The sequence below is a fragment of the Bubalus bubalis genome, chromosome 4, assembly GCF_019923935.1.
Source record: "Bubalus bubalis isolate 160015118507 breed Murrah chromosome 4, NDDB_SH_1, whole genome shotgun sequence".
NCBI lineage: Eukaryota > Metazoa > Chordata > Mammalia > Artiodactyla > Bovidae > Bubalus > Bubalus bubalis.
This window is the reverse complement of record NC_059160.1, coordinates 22,413,457-22,439,112: the sequence shown is the minus strand read 5'-3', so window position 1 is coordinate 22,439,112 and position 25,656 is coordinate 22,413,457. Positions and strand designations below refer to the sequence as shown.

Sequence of the window (25,656 nt, the reverse complement as noted above, 5' to 3'; positions counted from 1 at the left end):
CAACGCCCTTCTGGGTGTTTATTCAGGATATACCTTAGCTTATAAACAAACACCTTAAATGCAACACCCAGAACACTCTCACAGGTACAGTACTCAGCTGGAGACTATCACTTCCACGTCCGGATCTTGCTCTTGCTAGAAAGCCCCACTGAACTGCCGTTGAGCCAGTTTTCCCACACCCTGTCCTTATGCAACTGACTGTTTTTCATCTAAATGCAGGACTTGACATTTATTGCTTTTAAATGTCATTGTGGTTTCAGCCCATCTTTCAAGTCTGCTGAGATCATTTTGAACCCTGGATCTGTCCTCCATCATGTTAGATATTCCTTCTAACATTTTATCATCTGCAAGTGTGATTAATACGCTTCTACCTCTTTAAGGTCAGTCGACAAATCTTTACTGAGTTATACAGTATGCCCAGAGTCCTTTGATAGGAGCTAAATAACTGATACAATGTTGAATAAGAAAGAAAGTCAGAACCTTGTGGCATCTTATTTGCAATCTTCTTGTGCGCTTATCTTGAAAATGTTTAGTCTGCAAAAGACAAGGCTGATAAAGGCACAATAGTCCATATTTTCAAAGGCAGCGAGCTCTGCAGGTACAAAGAGTTCGCATTGCATAGAATCTTACAGTGACCCAAATTTTGGATTCACCTTCCCTCTTTCAATTGCCCCATCTTCCTTCATCCCTCCACGTTTTAGTGAAAATACATTTTTCTATGTCTAAGCTTCCAGCACCTCTTCTGTGCTAAAGAATTATAGATGAGGCTACAGTCCATAGGGTTGCAAAGAGTTGGACACGAATGAAGCAACTTAGCACACACACACTCGTTGAAAAGACCCTGATGCTGGGAAAGACTGAGAGCAGGAGGAGAAGAGGGCAACATAGAATGAGGTGGTTGGATGGCATCACCGACTCAAGGGACATGAGTTTGAGCAAACTCCAGGAGACAGTGAAGGACAGGGAAGCCTAGTATCCTGCAGTCCACGGGGTCACAAAGAATGGGACACGACTTAGCAACTAAACAACAACAAAAACCTCTTAGAATCTTCATGTAGAGCCCAGGAGTTCAGATCTGAATCTGGCTGTCAGTATGGAGCAACCCAATCCTTTAAGCAGGAATCATGTAACTTGAGCTAGGTTTAAAAAAGATTCCTGCAGGAGGTGTGCGTAATTAATTAGAATTTAAAATGTTCATTTAAAATGGATTTGTTTGAATGGGCCTAGGGGAAAATATCTGGCTAGGGATAGTTAGTGGCTCAGATGGTAAACAATATGCCTGCAATACAGGAGACACAGCTTTGAGCCTTGGGTCAGGACGGTCCCCTGGAGAAGGGAATGGCAACCCACTCCAGTATTCTTGCCTGGAGAATCCCATGGACAGAGGAGCCTGGTGGGCTACTGTCCATGGGGTCGCGAAAAGTCAGACATGACTGACTGACTAACACAACAACAACAAAAACATACTTCTTCTGTTGTTTTTAATTTTTTAATTTATTTGGCTGCGCCGAGTCTTAGCTGCCGCACATGGGATCTTTGTCTCCACGGTGGCATGCAGACTCTCAGCGTCACCTGCCGCAACTAAAAGATGGCAATGCTGCAGCTATCACACGCTGCAACTAACATACCTTCTCTTTGAACCTGTAACATGTGTCTCAGCAACCTGTGTCCCGTCCCTGTGTTGGAAAGAGTAAGTAAGTGAGTGTTTTCAAAACAAAAGGAGGGATCAAACAAAGCCAAAATAAAGAGGACCCAGATCTGCAGCTTCTTGCCAGGATTTGCTGTAAGTCGGAGGAGGGCTGGCTTCAACTTGCTAGAAGAATGGCTTAGTTGTCTAACCAAAGGGAGTTAGGCTCATATCTGGGAACTTTTTTTTTTTTTTTTCATTTCCATCTCACACTTCTAATGTGTGGGACTGCCTTGATATTGTGTTTCCATCTCTTCCAGTACATCGGCAGGAAATGGAAAGAACAGCAGAAAGATAAAGCCCATCTGGCCACAATGTTAATGTTAGTCTTCCTCTCTGGTCCTTGGACCAGACTTCCAAATGATGCACACCTTCTCTTATATGTGCCACTCATGACTCCGGTTTCCCTTCCGTAATTACTCACACCGTGCCTATTTTTCCTTACTGCATTACTGTGGAACAGGGTCACAGTGGTTTTACTAATACCCTTATCTACTACTGCTCAACAACCACATCCAAAGAAAACAGATGTCATGATGAAACATTTTAACTTCTTTAGTGACAGATATATTTCTTTTGCTTTTGAATACTAACTGTCCCTGGCTAGCAGTTACTCTTTGTTGATTTCACGTAATCTAAATTAGTGGCAGCCACTGAAACTACTAGCCTATTCAGGTTTGGGGCGAGTCTTAAAATAGGATTTTTTTTTCTCCCCTCAGTGGTACATACAATTCTTATCTCTCTGGTGACTCTCACTATGTGTTTGGAAAGCACGGTCCTCAATGTGGTTTGAAGTCTCAGGAAAAACACCTCAACAATTTAAATGAGTACTGTAATAATATACATAGGGTTACACGTAGGATATCATAATAAATACTGCATCAGTGACATATATAATAAAACACAGCGCTAAGAAAAAGATACAAAAATGAGACTCAATAAATTTTACAATATTGAACACTACCTCTCACTAATTACATGTAACGTGGCAGTCTCTTTATCCCAAAGAACACTAAATAGAAATTAGAAAATAAATATATATATATATATCCTTAACAGATGGCAAGAGTTCTGTGTCTGTTGCCTGTAATAAGGCTTGAGCTCTTCTCTGGCTCTCTGATGTGGGTCCCATCCTGTTAAGATTCTTCAATGACCTGAATGAGCTCCTGCAAAGTCTGTTAATCGTGGGGATCCAAAAATAGCCTCAAGAAGTTAGAGACATGGCTACATCTGACACTGAGCTATGGACGCATGTAAAGTCTTTCGCTGAAGGCTCCAATGACTACCTGGAGAAATACAGAAAGAGGGAGGTACGGCTTCATATTAGCACATTTGAAAGAGGCCTTAAGATTTTAGATGATTCAGGGCGACTCCACTGCATGAGGCTGCCACAAGAGCCACTTCAAACTTGGGCTGTCTTAAAAGAAGTACAGTATGCAGAGCAGGCAGTAGGCTGGCCCTCACCACTCTATTCAGTGCTGGGGGTCACACTCGAAAAGGGAAAACGGATGTTTGAGTTTCAGTTCAGAGGGCTGGAAGAGGCAGTGCCATTTTATACAAGGAACTGAAACTGTTTTGTCTAGAGAAGAGCCTGGTCTATAATTTTTTTATAAATGAGCACGTATGACTTTTATGGTCAGATTAACAGACATTTTCACTTTGGGTTAAAAAATATGTAAATAATGCCCTGTGTTCAAGAGGGTATTATGAAACTAACATGTCCAGGCCCTGCTGGGTTTTACTATAAATTGGCTTATTAAATCTTTGGAAAACAATCCTGCCATACGTTGTGACAGATGTGAAACTGCTGTTCTAGTGGCTTCACAGACAAAACATGGTAGATTCATAGGATGGGATACTGATCAGCAACAAAAAAGCAACAAGCTACTGATATAACCATATGAATGAATCTCAGAAGCATTATTATTACGTGAAAGAAAAAAAAAAAAACCCGACTCAGGGATTTTCCTGGCGGTCCAGTGGCTAAGGCTCCACGCTCCCAGCGCCAGGGGCCTGGGTTTGATCCCTGGTCAGGGAGCTAGATCCTACATCCGGCATCTAAGAGTTTGCATGCCGCTACTGAAGACCCCACATGGTGGTGCTTTAGTCCCTAATCTGGACGAATTCTGCAACTCTATGGACTGTAGACCACCAGGCTCCTCTGTCCATGGGATTCTTCAAGCAAGAAAACTAGAGTAGACTGCCATTTCCTTCTTCAGGGGATTTTCCTGACCCTGGGATCAAACCTATGTCTCCTGCATTGCAGGCAGATTCTTTACCCACTGAGCCACCAGGGAAGCCCTTAAGACTCGGTGCAGCCAATTAAAAAAAAAAAAGAAAAGCAGCAGCAGCCAGACTCGAAAAGCTGCATATCGTATAATTCCATTTAAACAATATTCTAGAAAAGGCAAAACTACAGGGGTAGAACTACTATGGTATCAGGTGAAGAGTAAAACTGACGGCAAAGCAATATGGGAGGAGTTTGGGAGAATGATGAAGCTGTTTCATATCTTGATTGTCTGGATGGTTATACAACTGTATAGATACATCAACACACTCAGAACTGTATTTTAACATCAGTAGATTTTACCGAATTTAAATTATATCTTAATTGAAAGAAAATGGGGGAAAAAGAGAGAAAATATTGAAGGCAACCAGTAAAAAATACACTACAGAGAGAAGAACAATAAAAATTGTCTTTTAAAAATTAAGAAAAAGAATTTTGTTCAGACCAAAAACATATTTCCAACAGATCCATACTATGAGAAACGCTAAGGGGAAGTTCTTCAGGCAAAAGTAATGTGATATCAAACAGAAACTTAGATCAATACAAAGAAATAAAGTTCTCCAGAAATGGCTGAAATGAAGGTAATATGAACTACCTCTTCCTTAATTTTCAATAGCTCTCAATAATGATCATCTAAAGCAGGGGGTCAATAAACTATGGTATAAGGGCCAAATCGCACCCTCTTCCTGTTTTTGTAAGTGAAGTTATATTGGAACACAGTAACACCCGTTCCTTTATATATTGTCTATGGCTGCTTTCATGACAGAGTTGGGGAGCTGAGACAAAGACCAGATGGCCTACAATGCCTAAAATACTTACTATCAGGCCCTTTACAGAAAAAAGTTTGCCACCCTTGGTCTAAAACAAAAATAGCAATGTATTATGGGTTTACAGCATATGTAAAAGAAAAACGTATAACAATAGCACAAAATGTGAAGAGGAAACTTAAGTATAAATACCTTCCTGCGATAAAAACTCTACACTTTGTGTGAAGCAGTGATTAATTAGAGACGTGCATTATAAACCCAAAGGCAACCACACAAAAAGCTTTTAAGATTTTAATGATACGCCAACAGCGGAGATAAAAACTGGGTCATAACAAGATGTGATTAACGCTAAAGTAGAGAGGAAAAGAGGGGGAAAGGATCAAAGAATAAGTTGAGTAAATAGAAAACAGAAAGGTGAAGAGTTTAATCCAATCATGCTGAAATTGTATCAAATATAAGAAGGTTAAAGTTATTATTTAAAAGACAGAGATTTTTCAACATGAATAAGAAAGCAAGGCTCTTTTCAACATGAGTAAGAAAGCAATAAGAAATTTAAGAACCGAGTTAGATTAAGAGCAAATGAATGGGCCAGGCACGATTTCTTACTATAGTTAAGTGAGGTGATCAACAAGTCCTCTCCATAAAAAGCAACTACAAAGCTGGACAAATTTTTAAAAAACAATCACTTTGAAGCTTGAGAAATCAACCAAAGGCGTACAATAATCTGAGAAGCATTTATGCCTAAAAACAGAAGAATGTGGACAAGAACAGTGGGAATCTGTGGCATTCTAACCCAGAGCTTCTCCTATCCCTCCTGCCTCAGTTGAAGCAGATGTTGTGCCAGAATGGGGCAGGTTGAGAATAAGCAATTATTCTGTTGCAGGAGAAAGAGGTTCACTTAATTTGGAGCAGTGGGTAACACCCATGCCCAGTGACGGTGTCAGCAGAACTCACGATCTCAGAGCCGGGCACGTGGGAAGGGCTAAAAGCTCTACCAGCCCAAGGTAATGGTCATGATGGCACATGTGTTCAGCTGCTCAGCTGTGTCTTAGTCTTTGAGACCCCATGGACTGTAGCCCTCCAGGCTCCTCTATCCATGGGATTTCCCAGGCAAGAATACTGGAGCAGGTTGCCGTTTCCTTCTCCAGGGGATTTTCTTATCCCAGGGATCAAGCCCACATTTCTCGCATCTCCTGCAGTGGCAAGCGGATTCTTTACCATTGAGACACCTGGGAAGCCCTGTGGTCATGACTGGGGCAAGTTTATTCCTGGCTAAGGCTGCATGCATTTATAGCAAAGCTCCAAGAGGGTCTCAGCTCAGTTCACTCAGTCATGTCTGACTCTTTGCGACCCCATGAACCACAAAACACCAGGCTTCCCTGTCCATCATCAACTCCCAGAGTCCACCCAAACCCATGTCCATTGAGTTGGTGATGCCATCCAACCATCACATCCTCTGTCATCCCCTTCTCCTCCTGCCCTCAATATTTTCCATTATCAGGGTCTTTTCAAATGAGTCAGCTCTTCACATCAGGTGGGCAAAGTATTGGAGTTTCAGCTTCAATATCAGTTCTTCCAATGAAAACCCAGGACTGATTTCCTTTAGGATGGACTGGTTGGATCTCCTTGCAGTCCAAGGGACTCTCAAGAGTCTTCTCCAACACCACAGTTCAAAAGCATCAAATCTTCGGCGCTCAGCTTTCTTCACAGTCCAACTCTCTCATCAGTACATGACCACTGGAAAAACCATAGCCTTGACTAGACGGACCTTTGTTGGCAAAGTAATGTCTCTGCTTTTGAATATGCTATCTATGTTGGTCATAACTTTCCTTCCAAGGAGTAAGTATCTTTTAATTTCATGGCTGCAATCACCATCTGCAGTGATTTTGGAGCCCAGAAAAATAAAGTCAAGAGGGTCTAACCAGTCACAAACTCTTGGCTGAAAGTGAGGCTGTGCGTATGCCAAGAGGACAGGTGAAAGGACCCAATGGTATGCAAAAGATGGGAGAGTCTTGAAAATGACTTGAACTTTGAATGTGCTCCTTACCCACACTTCATGGCAAATAGATGGGGAAACTGGAAACAGTGGCTGACTTTGTTTTTTGGGGTTGACTTTATTTTGGGGGGTTGTTGCAAACAGATATGACTGAGTGACTGAACTTACCCACACAGAGATCCATTAACAGATGACAGAAACCTTACTGGATCAAGGTGGCTGAATATAATCTCTCTAATCACTGGCTGACTAGCAAGCCATGGAAACATAAGGACAATCCCTGGGAAAGCAGACTTAAAAACAAGTTTAAAAAGAAGCAGAGACATCAGTGGCTACAAATCACAGGGAAGAGAGATTTTACAGGTTTAGCAAACATATTACTAAACAGAGAAACAGTGAACAAAGAAAAACTAATAATATGATATGTTAATTAGCCTGAATGTGGTGATTATTTCATAGTGAATATGTATACCTAATTGAATTATATACTTCAAATATACACAATATTTGTTAGATATTCCTCAATTTAAAAAACAAAACAAAAATCTTGAGATCAGAACCCAGAGCTACTTAAATATCTCATCAAAAATGTCTAGTTCTCACAAAAAAAAATTATTAAGACACAAGAAACAGCAAAGTGTGACTCACACTCAAGAAAAGGAGAAGCTGATAGGAAACGTCTGAGTATCACAGACACTGGATACAGCAGACAAATATTTCAAAGAAGTTACTACATATAAGTTCACAGAACGAAAGGAAATTAAGGGGGGAAAGTAGGGCAACAACGAATATACAAATAGAGATCACCCATAAGGAGACAGAGATCCCGGAGTTGAAAAGTACAATAGCTGAAATAAAAAATTTTCCTAGACTAGTTCAACAGTAGTTTCGAGATGGCAGGAGAAAGCATCAGTGAAACTGAAAGCAGAAATTATCCAATCTTAGTGCCCAACCTAGATAGCATTTTGAGCATTACTTTACTAGCGTGTGAGATGAGTGCAATTGTGCAGTAGTTTGAACATTCTTTGGCATTGACCTTTCCTTGGGAATTGAAATGAAAACTGACCTTTTCCAGTCCTGTGGCCACTGCTGAGTTTTCCAAATTTGCTGGCATATTGAGTGCAGCACTTTCACAGCATCATCTTTTAGGATCTGAAATAGCTCAACTGGAATCCCATCACCTCCACTAGCTTTGTTCATAGTGATGCTTCCTAAGGCCCACTTGACTTCACATTCCAGGATGTCTGGCTCTAGGTGAGCGATAACACTATCGTGATTATCTGGGCCATGAAGATTTTTTTTGTACAGTTCTTTTGTGTATTCTTGCCACCTCTTCTTAATATCTTCTGCTTTTGTTAGCTCCATACCATTTCTGTCCTTTACTGAGCTCATCTTTGCATGAAATGTTCCCTTGGTATCTCTAATTTTCTTGAAGAGATCTCTAGTCTTTCCCATTCTGTTGTTTTCCTCCATTTCTTTGCACTGATCACTGAGGAAGGCTTATCTCTCCTTGCTATTTTTGGAACTCTGCATTCAAATGGGTGTATCTTTCCTTTTCTCCTTTGTTTTGGCTTCTCTTCTTTTCACAGCTATTTGTAAGGCCTCCTTAGACAGCCATTTTGCTTTTTTGCATTACTTTTTCTTGGGGATAGTCTTGATCCCTGTCTCCTGTGCAATGTCATGAACCTCCGTCCATAGTTCTTTAGGCACTCTGTCTATCAGATCTAACCCCTTGAATCTATTTCTCACTTCAACTGTATAATCATAAGGGATTTGATTTAGGTCATACCTGAATGGTCTAGTGGTTTTCCCTACTTTCTTCAATTTCAGTCTGAATTTGGCAATAAGGAGTTCATGATCTGAGCCACAGTCAGCTCCTGGTCTTGTTTTTGCTGACTGTATCGAGCTTCTCCATCTTTGGCTGTAAAGAATATAATCAATCAGATTTCGGTATTGATGATCTGGTGATGTTCATGCATAGAGTCTTTTCTTGTATTGTTGGAAGAGGGTGTTTGCTCTGACCAGTGAGTTCTCTTGGCAAAACTCTATTCGCCTCTGCCCTGCTTCATTCTGTACTCCAAAGCCAAATTTGTCTGTTACTCCAGGTGTTTCTTGACTTCCTACTTTTGCATTCCAGGGTAGGAATTCTCTTCAGGGTTTTAAAAAAAGTGACAATTGGTGACTTGAAGTCACCAGAAGAAATGAGGAACACCAAAAATAGTAAATGTGTGGGTTAATATAGAAGATTCTATATATATATATGTTTTTACTTATTTATTCTAACGTCCTTGAAAGATGTAAATATTTTAAAAGTAGTAAATTTGACAGTACATTTTGATGTTTGTGATATATATTAAAATATATTTATGTTTTTAACATATTATATCATAGATAGATATTATATATAATCACACAAAGGAGAATTAAGAATGGAGCTATACTGGAGCAAAGCTTATATATTTTACCAGAATTAATTTAGTATTAATCTCAAGCAGAGTCTGATAAATTAAGATACGCCACTAAGGAAACAACTCCAAGAAATATACAGTTTAAAAAACATTAACAGGAAGTTAAAATAGTACACTAAAAAAAAAATACATATTTTACAGGAAAGGAGGCAATCAAGGAGGAAATAAAGGGACAAAATTGACAAGAAGAGAATGTATGGAGAAGAAATGCAAAAAGGCAAATCAAAGTCCAAAAAGGAGAGTGTGTCAGACTGGATAAAACGGCAAGATCCAACTACATGTTTTCTATGACAGACACACCCTAGATTAAAAGACACAAGCTGAAAGTGAAAGGATGAAAAAAAGATACACACTGTACAGAGGATTTAATGGAGAATGGCTACATTAAAACCAGATAAAACAGACTTTAAGGCAAAAAGTATTAATAGAGAAAAAGAACATCTCATAATGATAAAGTGACTACATTAGTAAGATATAATTATAAATTTATTTCACACCCGAAAATGCAGCAAGAAAACAGGAAAAAATAGAGAAAATCAGTAATATATGACTTACTTCACTTTAGAGATCAACAAAACCGATAAAACTGTAGCCAGAATGACCAAGGAAAAGGGAAAAACAACTCAAATGATCAAAATCGGCAATATAAGAGGAACATCACTACTGACCTTATAGAAATTTAGAGGATTAAAAGGGCCTATGAAAAACTTTATGCCAATAAATTAGATAAGTGACAAATAAGAAAGACAAAAAGTACTAAAGCTGACTCAAGAAGAAATAGAAATCTGAACAGATCTATACCAAGTAAAGAAAATCTCAGGCCTAGGGGCTTCACTGTGAATTACATCAAATATTTAAAGATAAAATAAAACCAATCCTTTATAAACTCTTACAGAGAAGGAAGGAGGAAGTACTTCCCAACTGATTTCAAGAATCCAGTGTTCCCTCATAGCAAAGGAATCACAAGAGGAAGAAAAAAACTAGAAACTAATCCCTTATTTATGCTAGGTCCCTAAGCTCTGATGTCCAGATATATCCATGTAGATTTTCCTCTTATCTTAAATATCTAGAGCACAGAAGCACAAATATTTGAAAGTATGCTTTTTTGATAATTTAAATTTTTTCCCCAAGGTTATAAGTATAGAGGTGGCCAAAAAGTTTGATTGGACTTTTCCACAACATCTTATGGAAAAACCAGAACAAATGTTGTGGCCAACCCAATAATATATAAGATTCTTACACTGATTTATTACACCCAACAGCTCTACAAACACGAGATGTTCGTCCACTGCTGTTCTGGGCCCACAGAGAACCTGAGTAAAGATGATGAAAACACATAACAAAGGCTCATAGGCAGAATGCTATAAGAAATCACTTTTTATTGAAAAGCAACAAAGAGATTGATGGCAAATCCCTGGGAAGTCTCATTAGATTACTGTGAACATTCTGCAAAGGGGCACTGAGGGCATTAAACTGCAGTCTGAAGAGCCAAAATTCAAGTGACCTTAAAGGCCAAGCCATTGAACAATTTTATGTATTAGCTACAATATGTCTACAGGGGTTAAAATGGACTTAGGGTCTTCAAAAGCTCTACTTCCCTGTCTTCAAGGAAACTCACTCTTGACTTAAGACATCCTTGTAGAAGTTCATTCTAAAAATTCTACAAGGTAGGAGACTGTAAAACTTCCAATATCTGAACTCTCCGTAGAATACCTAGTTCAAACATGGAATTGCAATCTTTCATAAGCCATCATTATATTTTTAAACTTTAAATATTTAAAATACCTTTAAGAAAAGTTGTATAGATTCCTATCTGCCCTTTAGAGCTTCCTCTAATGTTAACATAGTACATAACCACAGTACAGTGATCAAAACAGGAAATTAACATCAGTACAATACAATCAACTAAACTACACACCTTACTCACATTCCCATTTTTTTTTTTTGCTAGTGTCCTTTTCTGTTCTGGGATCCAATTCAGGACCCCACATTACTAGGTCTCCTTAGTTTCCTCCAGTTCAGTTCAGTTCAGTTCAGTTGTTCAGTTGTGTCTGACTCTTTGCGATCCCATGGACTGCAGCACGCTAGGCCTCCCTGTCCATCACCATCTCCCAGAGATTACTCAAACTCATGTCCATTGAGTTGGTGATGCTATCCAACCATCTCATCCTCTGTTGTCCCCTTCTCCTCCTCAATCTTTCCCAGAATCAGGGTCTTTTCAAATGAGTCAGCTCTTCGCATGAGGTGGCCAAAATACTGGAGTTTCAACTTCAACATCAGTCCTTCCAATGAACACCTAGGACTGATCTCCTTCAGGATGGACTGATTGGATCTCCTTGCAGTCCAAGGAACTCTCAAGAGTCTTCTCCAACACCACAGTTCAAAAGCATCAATTCTTCGGCGCTCAGCTTTATCAGTTTCCTCCAAAATATGACAATTCTCCAGTCACTCCTGTCCTTCGTGACTTTTGACTTCTATGAAGAACAGTAGTCAGTTACTTTATGGAGTGTCCCTAACATTTTTTTCTTGTTTAATAATACTATTAATAAGAATCTTTTATTGAGGGTTTACTAAATATCAGGCACAATGCTGAGCCCTCTATCATCTTTCTAAATAAGTGTTTTTAACAGACTTAACAGCAGAAGCATTTTAAAAATCAAAGAGTAATCAACTTTAACTCACCTTTCTTCAAGCACTAGTGTTTTGTAAATTACAAAGCATAACCAAACAGATTATTATTCCCCTACTGCAATATCCTTTCATGTTCCCTACCCCGCTAGAAAATATTAAGTCCAAGTATAAGCCTCAGATTCAGAGCCCTTAAGTTGTTAATCCGTCTCAATCTTTACAGCCCACATTTTCCTACCCATGAACCCTGGTTCATAGCTTTCTTCATTTATACCTGCCCTCCTTTTTCATCTCAAAGACACCTTTAATCACTGCCCCTAGCTCCCAAGAGCTACTGATCCACTGAAATCCCACTGAATTTAATGACTACACTAGTCATTTGCTACATACACACCACCCTGAGCTATAGGCATATGTTTTTGCAGACTGTCTCCCAAATTAGGCTTTTTGAGAGCAGGATGTGTGGCTTCCTTTCCCTTTGACATCTCCTATATATACTACCTTAGGGGCTTTCCAAGTGGCACTAGTCGTAAAGAATCCGCCTGTCAATGCAGGAGACCTAAGAGACACGGGTTTGACCCTGGGTCAGGAAGATCCCCTGGAGGTGGGCACAGCAACCCACTCCAACATTCCTGCCTGGAGAATTCCATGGACGGACTAGCCTGGTGGGCTATGGTTCATACAACTGCTAAGAGTCAGACATGACTGAAGAGACTTAGCACATGCTACCTCAATGCTTAACATCATTTACTGAATACCTACCAACTGCCAAGCTTTTGGTGGTGGTTTAGTCGCTAAGTCATGTCCGACTCTTGCGACCCCATGGACTGTAGCCTGCCAGGCTCCTCTGTCCATAGCATTTTCCAGGCAAGAAAACTGGAGTGGATTGCCATTTCCTTCTCCAGGGGATCTTCCCAACCCAGGAATCAAACCCAGGTCTCCTGCATTGCAGGCAGATTCTTTACTGACTAAGCTATAAGGGAAGCCCAAAGCTTTTGGGAGCCACTGAGAAATTAGAGATGATTAAGACACAATCCTAATTCTTCAGAAATTTTTGATGCAATAAATATTTCTTTGAGTATAGTGACAGAACGTGGAATTTCTCTCCAGAAATTTAAGGTCACTGAAAGTTTCCTGCAATAGTAATTTTTTTTCCTTTTCTGTCCTGATAAGCAGTAAAATAACTAATTATAGATTACTGATGTGTCACAGAACATGTATATTTTCCAACCAGCCTGTGCTCGAAGCAAGCCGTGACCTGGTTTTATGAGAAATCCACAGGAGGTACAGAGTAAACTTAATTAACCAAAGGCTTTTGCAAATATTGCCACAGGTTGTAGCAAGGCTTAACCAGCTTGCCAACTGTTTTAGTCTAGTGACATCTAGTGGCAAAAGTGTCAAAAACAACACTGCTATAAATTAAACCACATTACAGGGAAGCCATCTTATGAAAACAAGTAGCAAAATATGAGAAAGAACTATGATACTTGCCAGCATTAAAAAACGTTTTAATGTCTCTTTTGCCTATTTAATTATTAACCCCTCTTATTGGAATTTATCATTTTTTCCTTCTCTTGAAGCTATGCATGGGTGCTCAGTCACTCAGTTGGACCTCATGGACTGCTGCCTAGCGGGCTTCTCTGTCCATGCATTTTTCCAGGCAAGAATACTAGATAGGGTGGGTTGCCATTCCTTCTGCAGGGGATCTTCCTGACCCAAAGATCAAGCCCGTGTCTCCTGCATCTCCTGCACTGCAGGCAGATTCTTTATCACTAACCCGTCTGGAAAGCCCATTCTTGCAGCTGCTTAAATATTAATTTTGACATAAAATTTACTGAAATAAATGATACTAATATTTTAATTATAAGTTAGAGAAAAGCCCTCAATTTAAAAGACTGAATGAAGAACAAAGAAATCCCCAATGGTTGTATGTCTGTTCCAAAAATCTGGAAAACCAAAACTGCATTTTTATTTCTACACATTTGTCTATTGACAATTTCATATATAAGTAAACATGTTTAGAAACGTTTGTTACTTTTATCTGCCTATATAAGATAAATAATTATCCAAACTCATTTTTTAAAATATCACTTTGCATTTCATTGAATTTCTATGAAACTGAATTTTGGTGGAGATAAAAACATTTAAACATTATCAAAAATCTGTGACTTTCAACAGATTCTTCTACAAACAATGAATTATCAATGAATTTAAAATTTAATGCACAAGTATTAAATGTGAATCATTGTTTTAATAACTGATTTCATCCAAAAATAGTAAAAAGCCTAGTAACATTTTCCAAAATACCTTTTTGATAACCACATCTCTTTAAAAAAAAAAAGATGTCTAAATCATTTAGTTGAATGATCTATTAGTTTTTGTGATTTCAAGTAGGACTCAAGGTCATAAACTTTGGCTCCTTGTTTTCCAAAGTGTTGTTTATGAACCCATTTCAGAATCCCTAGCACAACACACAGATGGTTGTCTTACATCTGAACCTACTGATTCAGACTCCCTTGAGTTTTGGGGCCCTAAAATCAGCAATTTTTAAAAAGTTTTTCCAGGTGGCTTTATTATGCATAATAAAGTTCTGGAAATAATTATTATCAAGACCACAAATATAAATTCTTCTAAGTTGTTCTGATTCTAGTCAGCCTTTCTGGCCTCTTTTGGACACAGTAAGTTGTTCCATCCTTAGGTTCTCTGATGGTTCCATCCATTAGGTTCACTTTATTTACACCGCTTACCATGTGGGTCACAATTTATCTGTTAACAATATATTGGGTTGACCCCAAAGTGTGTTCGTGATTTTCTGTAAGATGTAAAGGAAAGACCCCAGAGAACTTTTTTGGCCAATCCAATAGTTTCCCTCTATTGGGACTGATATATATACACTATTGATACTGTGTATAAAATAGATAACTAATGGGAACCTATGTATATCACAGGGAAGGCTCCTCAGTGCTCCCTGGAGACCTAAGTGGGAAGGAAATGCAAAAAAGTGAGGGTATATGTATATGTATAGCTGATTCACTTTGCTGTACAGTAGAAACAACACTGAAAAGCAACTATACTACAATAAAATATTTTTTAAAAGACAAGAACAATATATATATGTATCTTTAAAAAACCATATATATATATGTAAATATATATTTCCCTCACTAAACCTGTGAGCTCTTCATGGGAAGGAGTTATGGCTTTTGTTTTTGTGTCTCTAGCCCAACAATATCTGATGAACAGCAAGAGCTTAATGAATTTGGTTAAATGAATAAGCAAATGTATGAAGTATACAGTTCTAAAAAAAAAGCATGTGGCTTCCACTTGTGCTCAGAGTGAGGAACCTTATGTGGTACCAATTCCAAATATGATTAAATGAACATCAAAGTAATGTCTAATAATCAGTTAAAATTTGGGGGCTGGGAGAAATTGAATTTTTTCAAAATTCTGCGAATACCTTTTAAACTTTGACTTTCCTGAAAAACCATTTCAGTCTTAAATGCCGGAGTGTTTTAAAAATAGAAGAATTTTTATATGTGATTTTTGGAAAAAAAGAAAAATTGAAAATGACTAACAAAATTTTATACTGTTCAGCCTCGGACTGTCTCTAGGCTGTCACTTAGCAGAAACTATTGACAAAACTAGAACCTTAAAAGGAAATATATACTGTACACCCATCTTCAGCGCCACAGTCCAGGGTAAAAGGCTGACTCAGGCAGGAAAAGTTACTGCTTAGAAAGATAGATCCTTCATTGCTGTTCAGTCGCTAAGTTGTGACTGACTCTTTGCGCCCCCATGGACTGCAGCCTGCCAGGCTCCCTGTCCTTCATCGTCTCCCGAAGCCAAAGGGTATATCCTTGGGTTCTAGCTAAAGTAAAATAAACCATGTATATTTTGCTTCAAATCATAACATAACACAAATTAAAAGTTTAAAGAAATAGAACAGAATGAATAGTGAGTACATAAACTATCTAATAATCATTCCAGTAAATTAATGTCATACGGCTTAAAATTAAAATCAGAATTTAATCCACATACATTTGGGTAACCTGCATACATTGGGTAAGAACAGAAAATTCAAGCAGTATGTTTGAGATATAATTTTAGTCAAGAACTCTTTAGGCATCTTTTACTTCTCTTTAGTAAGTTAACCAAAAAAGTTCATTTGGGAGAAATCTGAGTGAACCTTTTGGCCAACCAATATTTACTTGAAAGATTTTAAACCATGAATCCCCTCCTTGACCCTGTCTTCTCAAGGTAGCTACCTTCCATTCATTTCTGGAAGCCCAGCCAAAGTGTTACTTCCTCTGTGAAGCCTACCCTAAATTCCCAGGTCAAATTAATGAGTCTCTCCTCCGCTCCTACCTAGTCTGCTGGGTCCTGGCCAGTATCACACATACTATAACACTACTAATTATTCACCTGTCGAAATAACTAACAAAACGACATGCTCTCAAAAGGCAGCAGCTGTGTCTTACACTCTTAGTACCTCTGCTCTCTGGAGGACTACCAGAACCTGGACAGGAGTTTACCAGGATTTTCCAGAAATGAATGCCCAGTGTAGTAATCAAAAGCTGCGGGCAAGAGGGGCTTAAGTAAAATGAAGCAGTGGCAACTGACAGAAAAACACGGATTAAAAAGCATCTTTGGGGAAGATTTCTGCTTCTGCCCATGAAGGATTACCTGCCACTATGCCTTCCATAGATAGCTAGAAAACCAGAGAAAATACGCAAAACACTCTTCAGATATTGCAAAACAGGCAGTGAGCTACTGTGAACCCCGTCAGAAGGGAGACAAGTGAGCTCTATCACTTCCCCAGCTTCCTGCTGGAAGGCAGCTCCCAGGATGCAAACCAGGGAGGAACAGCAGCCACAGTGAGTTGAAGAGGGACAGAGCTTGCCAGGACGAAGGTGTCTAGCACTTACAGGACAGAAGATGGAAGGGGAGGGTGTTCCATGAGCATACTCTGAAAGAGTGCACAGGGCACCCCCAAACACTTGGCACTAACCTATGAATTCATGGGCTGAAATTTCACAAGGCTGGAGAAAGGCCCAGGACAGTAGTAAGCCAAACAATTTCTGAAACTCACATAGGGCTCAGAGTAGTTCCCAGCAGCCAGAGAGGAAAGACATCATAATACATGAGGCAGCGGGCAGCATGATCAGAAGGGTACTGCCTTCGGAGGGAGGCTTAATAAACCAGGCTAGGCTGCTCTAGATGAGCCTTCAGTTCAGTCAGCCAGTTCAGTCGCTCAGTCGTGTCCAACTCTTCGCGACCTCATAAACTGCAGCACGCCAGGCCTTCCTGTCCATCACCAACTCCTGGAGTTCACTCAAACTCAAGTCCAACTCTTTGCGACCCCATAAACTGCAGCACGCCAGGCCTCCCTGTCCATCACCAACTCCTGGAGTTCACTCAAACTCAAGTCCATCAAGTTGGTGATGCCATCCAGCCATCTCATCCTCTGTTGTCCCCTTCTCCTGCCCCCAATCCCTCCCAGTATCAGAGTCTTTTCCAATGAGTCAACCCTTGGCATGAGGTGGCTTTAACCAAACTCAAAAGCAAACCTAGAAAGAACCAAACTTGTGACAACTTATGCCAAAACCAAGTCCAACATCGTTTAAAGGAATCAAACAAAATCCAGCACCTAAAAACAAGATTTACAATGTTTGGCATACGGTAAAAAATTTCCAGGCATGAAAAAAGTAGGAAAATGGGAAAAATGTAACATGGGAACGCTCATTTATTTAGGAAAAAAGAAAGATCCAGAAATGATAGACTGACAAGAGTTAAGAGTTAATATAAAAATATCCGATATGTTAAAAAAAAAAAAGACGAACATAAGCACGATAAAGAAATGGAAGAGTTTTCTTTACAGGGCGAAGTGACATCGAAAGCTGAAAAACACAATTATCTGAAATTAAATACATTTCCCCTCATAGCTCAGTTGGTAAAGAATCTGCCTGCAATGCATGTGACCTTGGTTCGATTCCTGGGTTAGGAATATCCCCTGGAGAAGGAAATAGGAACCCATTCCAGTATTCTTGCCTGGAGAATCCCCTGGGCAGAGGAGCCTGGCAGGCTACAGTCCATGGGGTCGCAACAGTCAGACACAACTTAGCGACTAAACCACCACCACCACCACCAAAAATACATTGGATGGGATTAAGGGCAGCATAGACACAACAGAAAAAAAGACCACTGAACCTGGAAACATAGCAATAAAAACTATCCAAAGCAGGACAGAAAGAAAAACAACTAAAAAACCAAAAACGGTACATCAGTGACCTGTAAGAAAACACCAAAACTAGTCAAACATAGAAACTGGGAGAGGCAAGAACAGGAAAAATACTGACGAAATAATGGCCAAAGTATTTGCTAAAAAGCTATAAACCTACAGATCAAAGACCATGTGGAGCCCATAAGTATGAACTCATCTTTTTCAATATATATCAGCTCAGTTCAGTCGCTCAGTTGTGTCTGACTCTGTGACCCCACGGACTGCAGCACGCCAGGCTTCCCTGTCCATCACCAACTCCTGGAGCTTGCTCAAACTCATGTCCATTGAGTTGGTGATGCCATCCAATCATCTCATCCTCTGACGTTCCCTTCTCCCGCCTTCAATCTTTCCCAGCATCAGGGTCTTTTCATATGAGTCAGTTCTTTGCATCAGGTGGCCAAAGTATTGGGAGTTTCAGCTTCAGCATCAGTCCTTCCAATGAATATTCAGGGCTGATTTTATTTAGGATTGACTGATTTGACCTCTTTGCAGTTCAAGGGACTCTCAAGAGTCTTCTCCAACACCACAGTTCAAAAGCATCAATTCTTCGGCGCTCAGCTCTCTTTGTAGTCCAACTCTCACATCCATACATGACTACTGGAGAAAACCATAGCCTTGACTAGACAGACCTTTGTTGGCAAAGTAATGTCTCTGCTTTTTAATATGCTGTCTAGGTTGGTCATAGCTTTTCTTCTAAGGAGCAAGCGTCTTTTAATTTTATGACTGCAGTCACCATGTGCAGTGATTTTGGAGCCCAAGAAAATATAGTCTGTCACTGTTTCCATTGTTTCCCCATTTATTTGCCATGAAGTGATGGGACCAGATGCCCTGATTTTAGTTTTTTGAATATTGAGTTTTAAGCCAACTTTTTCCACTCTCCTCTTTCAATATATATAAGTAAATATAAAAATAAATACTGATGTTAATGTGTGAGTTTGTATATATACACATGTGTATATTTCCTGCTTAAACACTGAGAAGGTATGGAAGTGGTTTCTAAACACCCCTCTCCACTGAAAGAACAGCACTCCTAAAGAAATACTCAATTCTAGTGCTGGGGCAGGGAAGAACCAAGCAACTCTGGAACATTATATTGTGTCAGAAATTAAAAATATGCTCAAAGAATAATGAGAGCACATGAAAAGGACACAGGAAGCGAAACTGACAGTATTTCAACTGGCCAAATTTGGAGCATTTTAGATTGAAAATAGTCATCCCTTGGTGTCCATGGAGGCACTGATGCCAGGACTCCCACAGTTACCAAGTCCCTGGATGCTCAAGTCATTTATATAATTGTATAAATTTATATAATTTATATAATTGTAATCTTTGTACATAACCTATGTAGTACTCCCATATACTTTAAAACATCTCTAGATTATAGTATCTAATACAATGCAAATAGTATGGAAATTTATGCAAATGCTATGTAAGTAGTTGCTGGTGCTCAGAAAAATTCAAGTTTTGTTTTTTGGAACTTTCTGGAATTTTTTTCCTGAATATTTTCAGTCTGCCCTTGGGTGAATCTGTGGGTGCAGAACCCACAGATATGGAAGGCTGAATGTAATGACTTTAACAGATAACCCACTGAATAAAATAGGAATTCACTGTTTCACATTGACTTAAATAAATGAATAAATACTGGGGAGAAGAGAAGGGTCTTCCTTACAGTAAAATGTAAACCAATAAATGTAGAAGGAATGATAAAGTCAGAAAACCACTATTTGGAAACCATCACTGTATAATGAATTCAAGCAAGAAATATCAATGGATATTATAACTGGTGAAAGAAATGGCCTTGAAAAACAAAATTACACAGTCTCACAATATCTCCTCAAAAACACAGTCATCATAAGAAAAAAAAAAAGAAAAGAAAAAAACCTTATAACAATAATGGGCAAAACTGACATTCTTATATAAATAAAAACACAAAGAATTTGCTTCCAGCTGACCTGCACTGTAAGAAATGCTACAAGAAGTTCTTCAAACTAAGAACAAATTTCATCAATGGACACTTCAGTCTATAGAAAGGGATTAAGAATTCCTGAAATGATAAGCACACGAGTACATATTCTATATATAGGTTTTCTTCTCTTAATTTCTTTAAAAGATATTATTTAAGGGTCTTTAATAAAAGGCACAGACACACCTTTTTAGAGACTTCATGAAAAGAAACAAGAACAGATACAGGCACAGAGATTTCCTGGAGTGCGGAACAAAGTGAGGTTGCTCTCACAAATCTTCTCTATGGTTTACAGTGACCATTCTCCTGGTATGTCCCACTCTTCTGAATAAGACTCACACTTCGCTGGTTGACGGCCACGTTTTAAAGGTTAACTGAAGCACTATTACACATACAATGTAACAGGTAATAAAGGAATGAATTATCAACATTTCAAAGATAGTACCTGGGGGGGGAACTATACTCTTAGGATCAATCATGGGTTTAGAGGTCTCCGTTAAGCCACTCAGAGAAGACTGTGGCTCTGATTAAGACTCACCCCGGTTGCCTCCTTTGTCACTCCACTTTCCAATGTGGAGGTGAGGCCTGGCAGGTGGCAGAGGCAGGTCTCTGATGAATGCCAGGGCCAACTTCCTTTATTATTTTATTTGTCTGGCTAATAGGTGGGTGAGTGAGAAAGACATGAATAAACTGATCATTTGAAATCCAGCTCCCTTGTGTTCTTCATATCAACCTTTTCCATCGATTCATGCTTCTCTCACCCACCACCTTCCACTTAAACTTCACGCACTATCTCTCAACATTACACACGATTTCAGAACCTTCACTGCTGTTCTGCGAGATTTTGCTCCACCAAGGAAAGCCTCAGGCTCCTTTTAATTGTCAAAACCTCCTTCATGTATATCATCTTCTTAACAACCAAGCACAGACCTCCTAACAGATCTGCTTAGTACCACTGAAGCTTTTACACTATATATGTTGGTAATAAGACTGTCCCCTTCCTAGGCAACAAGACAATATTATGTTTGTATCCAAGGTCAGTTGCAAAAACATCATATGTGTACACACCATCATGTCCTCACTCCCATGCGCATGTATTTATCACCAGGAGTGAACAGTTTTATAACTTTGATATACAGAACATCAATATTGCATTTCTCTCGTATTTCATTTCTGTAGAATGACATAAAAAACAATGAGATTCATTAAAAAATGAGTGGTTGAATTTTAAGTAAGAAGTCCTCTGGGAATCTAATTTGCATCAAATCTACATTTTGCTTTTGTGCTCTGTCGCAGTCATTTGTTGCTACTTTCTAATTTTTTAATTTCTGCTTTTCTCTTAAGTGTGTTACATTTCAGAAGAAGCTGCTACTTCAGAGACTTCTAGGAAAGAAAGGAAAGTCTTTAGGCTTTAAAAGAGGAACCTTGCTAATGTAATGTTACTTGGCATTTGTGTGGAGCATAAATTATACCCTGCGATGTTTACCCAAAAGGGTTAAGACCAAAGAAAGAATCTGCTTGCTTATAAAAAAGAAAAAAAAACAACAACAAGAAAGAAACGCACACATTACCTCAGTCAGAGAATCGCCCCGAACTCGCCCAGGCACAGCCTCCGCAGATCACCCACCAGCATTAGCACTGTATCAGATGACATTACAGAACAATACTGAACTCTGTGCAGGGCTTGAATATATTGTTTTGAAAGAATACACTGTCATTAACTGGAATAAAGCTTTCTGAAATCAAACCTGTGGGTACAGCCCTCACTGTGTGGCCCTTTCACTACTTTGAGAAACAGCCTCATCCCGAAAGCAGCAGAGGAGGAGAAAAAGAGATTAGGAATAAAGGCAACAGTGATGAGTCACCCCTGCCCAGTCCTGCAGGCAGATGCGGGGCTTTATACCAGGCGGAAAAACGTCAAAGCAGAAGGCTCAGGACTTCCTTCCCTGGTGGTCCAGTGTTTAAGAAACCGCCTTCCAATGCAAGGGACGTGGGTTCCATCCCTGGTCGGGGGAACTAAGATCCCACATGCCATGGGCCAACTAAGCCTGCACACCACAACTAAGACATGACACAGCCAAAAGTAATAAGTAAATAATTAAAAAAAAAAAAAAAAAAAAAAAAGGCAGGAGGCTCTGTAAGGAACAAGGGCTCTGAAAATCCGAACCAGCTGATGTCCATCACCCTATTTCCCTTTACAGCCTAGTGATTTTTACCATGGGTTTCCCTAGAATTGGAAACTGAGTTTTCTTTTTTTAAAAAAAAAAGTATAACTAACTTCTGATACTATATTTGTTTCAGGTGTACAACAGTAATTTGATATTTTTATACCTTACAAAAAGATGACCATGATAAATCTAGGTACCATTTATCAACACAGAGAGTTATTACAGTATTACCAAGTATATTCCTGATGCTGTGCTTTACACCCTGGTACTTGTCTATTTTATAACCGCAAGTCTGTACCTCTTAACCTCCCCCACAACTCCCCTGCCCTCTGGCAACCACCGATGCATTCTTTGCATCTATGAGTCTGAAACTGAGTCTTATTCCACGTTCAAAATAGTTAAAACTTGATATCCAGATGCCAACTTGAGATGGCAGTTCTCCAGGCCATGAACTGAAGCTCTCTAAATGCCAATGTTTGATCTAGAAAGTGGAAAGAACAAAGGATATCCCTGGCGGTCAGGTGGTTAGGATGCCGCACTCCCAATGCAGAGGGCCCAGGGTTCAGTTTCTGGTCAGGGAACTAGATCCCCACATACCGCCAAGGAAAATTCTGCATGCTGCAACTAAGACCCACTGCAGCAAAAGGAAGGAAGGAAAGAAAGAAAAGGGAAGGAGGGAAAGGGAGAAGCGAGGGAAGAAAGAAGGGAGGAAGTGGGGAACGGAAAAAAGGTCACACATAGTATGGGAGGTAAGGATTAGCTACAATTACTGTTAATATCATGATTATACTTACTATTTCCACCCAACCGTCCCCCTGGCCTACCTTTTCTAATCACTGTCCGAGACGTTTTTTCTTCATGAGTGAAGCACAAGCGGTAACTTAAATGTTCACTGGCTTTTTTTGTTTCCCGGCAGCCTGGCCACTGCCTCTTGTTACCATTTCTGTTTTCACATCGCTCTCAGCACTCTCATAAAGTGATTTTTCTACCTTCAGTAGCCAAATCCCAAGATTCCTCTTAACTACAAGCTACTTTTCACGAGCTTTCCTCTCTCCGGCACCTGTTCTCAATGATCTCAACAACCAAGGTGCGAAGAGGTGAAAAATAAAGCCAGGGCAACAAAGCCAGTTGGAAGCCAAGTTCCAATTAAAATCCAGGTTATGGAAGCCTTATAAACTGTTGGTGAGAATATAATTTGGTGCCGCCACTATGGGAAAACAGTATGGAGGCTCCTTAAAAAACTAAAAACAGTATTACCATATGATCCAGCAATCCCGCTCCTGTGCATTTATTCAGTAAAAACAAACACTAAATTGAAAAGATATATGCACCCCAATGTTCACAGCAGCATGATTTACAAGTAACAAGATATGGAAACAAACAAGTGCTCATCAACAGATTACCGGATTAAGATGTGGTAATACATATACAATGGAATAGTAGCCTTAGAAAAGAATGAAATACTGCCATTTGCAGCAATGTGGATGGACCTGGAGAATATTATGCCTCATGACAGAAGTCAGACAGAGAAAAGACAAATACTGTATGATATCACATATATGCAGAATCTAAAAAATAATAAAAATGAATGTATATGCAAAACAGAAGCAGATTTACAGATGTAGAAAAAAAACAACTTGTAGTTACTAAAGAGGAGAAGAAGTGGGGAGGGACAAATTAGAGGTATGAAATTAACACATGCAGACTATTATACATAAAATAGATAAGCCACATGGATACACTGTATAGCATAGGAAATTATGCCCATTATATTGAAATAACCTATAATGGAACATAATCTACAAAATACTGAATCATTATGCTGTACACCTGAAACTAACAGACTACTGCAAATCAACTACACTTGGATAAAAAATAATAAAATCCAAGGAGCAATGCAACCACATCCAGCTGTGTTGCATTAACTGCAGTACACTAACTATCACTCCCAGAGTTCCCAGGGACGATTTTAAATCTGAGGTTAACTTGCCTTAACACCAAACCTTCTTGTAGATGCTTCCCATACTAGTCACCTTATCATAAAGTATGAGTTAGTTCAAATGCTCAAAGAAGAAACAGTAATTCCAGAAAAATATTAAATATATCTCAAAGTTCTGGGTTTTTTGTTGTTGGTTTTTTTTTTTAGTTTTTTGTTTGCTTTCAGAATTTCCCTAAAGAGTTGATTCATTGGAAAAGACCCTAATGCAGAGAAGGATTGGGGGCAGGAGGAGAAGGTGACGACAGAGGATGAGATGGCTGGATGGCATCACCGACTCGATGGACATGGGTTTGGGTAGACCGTGGGAGTTGGTGATGGACAGGGAGGCCTGGCGTGCTGCGATTCATGGGGTCGCAAAGAGTCGGACACGACTGAGCGACTGAACTGAACTGAAAGTGGGACAGGGGCTTTCCTGGTGGCTCAGACAGTAAAAGAATCTGCCTGCAATGCAGGAGACCCCGGTTCGATCCCTGGGTTTGGAAGATCCCCCTGGAGAAGGGAATGGCTCCCCACTTCAGTATTCTTGCCTGGAGAATCCCATGGACAGAGGAGCCTGGTGGGCTACAGTGCAATGAGTCACAAAGAGTCAGACACAACCGCGTGACTAACACTTTCACTTCTTAAAGTGGGGACAAAAATAGATCACACAGGCCTCATCCAGTTCTACAAATGTAAGATGTTTTCTGTATTACACTATACCAGGTTAAGTAAACCAGGGTAGGTCAACCAAATCATTTATAGTTCCTCATTTTTTGTGAGGAGAGGAAGACAGAAAGACTTTGGGAGGAGAGAGGGCATAGTTAACAGGAAGAAGAGGCATGATCAGAGTGACTGTGAGCAGCACTATTTGCAATTCCAGAAGCGATCAAGGACAGGACACAAGTGTCCACCTCTAAGTTTCTAAAGATAAAGGTGTATCTTTTAAATCTGATTGCACAAGGATATATGAAGATGGGAAATTCATTAATGCTGGCTTCTTTGGAGAATCACATATTCCTTAAAACAACAGAAACTAATCAGAAGATGGGTAACAGGATACGACATGCTGTTTTGTGTAAGAACCAGACGAGTTTACTGAAGTCTAACACTGAGGCCTGTGGGAAGACTGAGAGCTTGTATTTCCTCATCTGTAAAGCAGATGAAGCACTGGGAAGAATGAGATGGGTACATGGACCATTTATAAAGCACCATTTGGGTTTATTTTTGTTTTTTAAGGACAGCGTGGAATAGTGTAACTAGTAGATTTGACATCAGTGATACAGGTTGAAGTTCAGCCTCTATCTGCTACTTGTCTGATCCGGCACAAATCATTCAAACATATGTAATGATGTAAGAGCTAAAGAGTTAATATATCTGTTGTGTAGGGGAAGGAAACTTTTAATATAAATAGTTCTATAAATGTAAGATGTTTTC

The 25,656-nt window shown here is 39.5% G+C and overlaps 1 protein-coding gene and 1 long non-coding RNA gene across 6 annotated transcripts in view; both read right to left on the bottom strand.

Moving 5' to 3' along the window:
- Window positions 1-25,656, bottom strand: part of BORCS5 (BLOC-1 related complex subunit 5) — a 95,804-nt gene that overhangs the window by 66,247 nt on the left and 3,901 nt on the right. For 4 of the 5 annotated variants that reach the window (XM_044941160.2, XM_025283279.3, XM_025283280.3 and 1 more), the window contains exon 3: window positions 1,629-1,676. The exons of the other annotated variant lie outside the window; for it this stretch is intronic. In XM_044941160.2, the coding sequence (XP_044797095.1) occupies window positions 1,629-1,676 (48 nt within the window). The remainder of the gene's footprint in view (window positions 1-1,628; window positions 1,677-25,656) is intronic. 5 annotated transcript variants of the gene reach the window in all.
- On the bottom strand, window positions 11,506-24,436 carry LOC123333204. Its single transcript, XR_006550388.2, has 3 exons — window positions 23,069-24,436; window positions 21,648-21,714; window positions 11,506-11,679 (listed from the first exon to the last, which is right to left on the bottom strand). It is a non-coding gene; the product is annotated as an uncharacterized LOC123333204 (long non-coding RNA).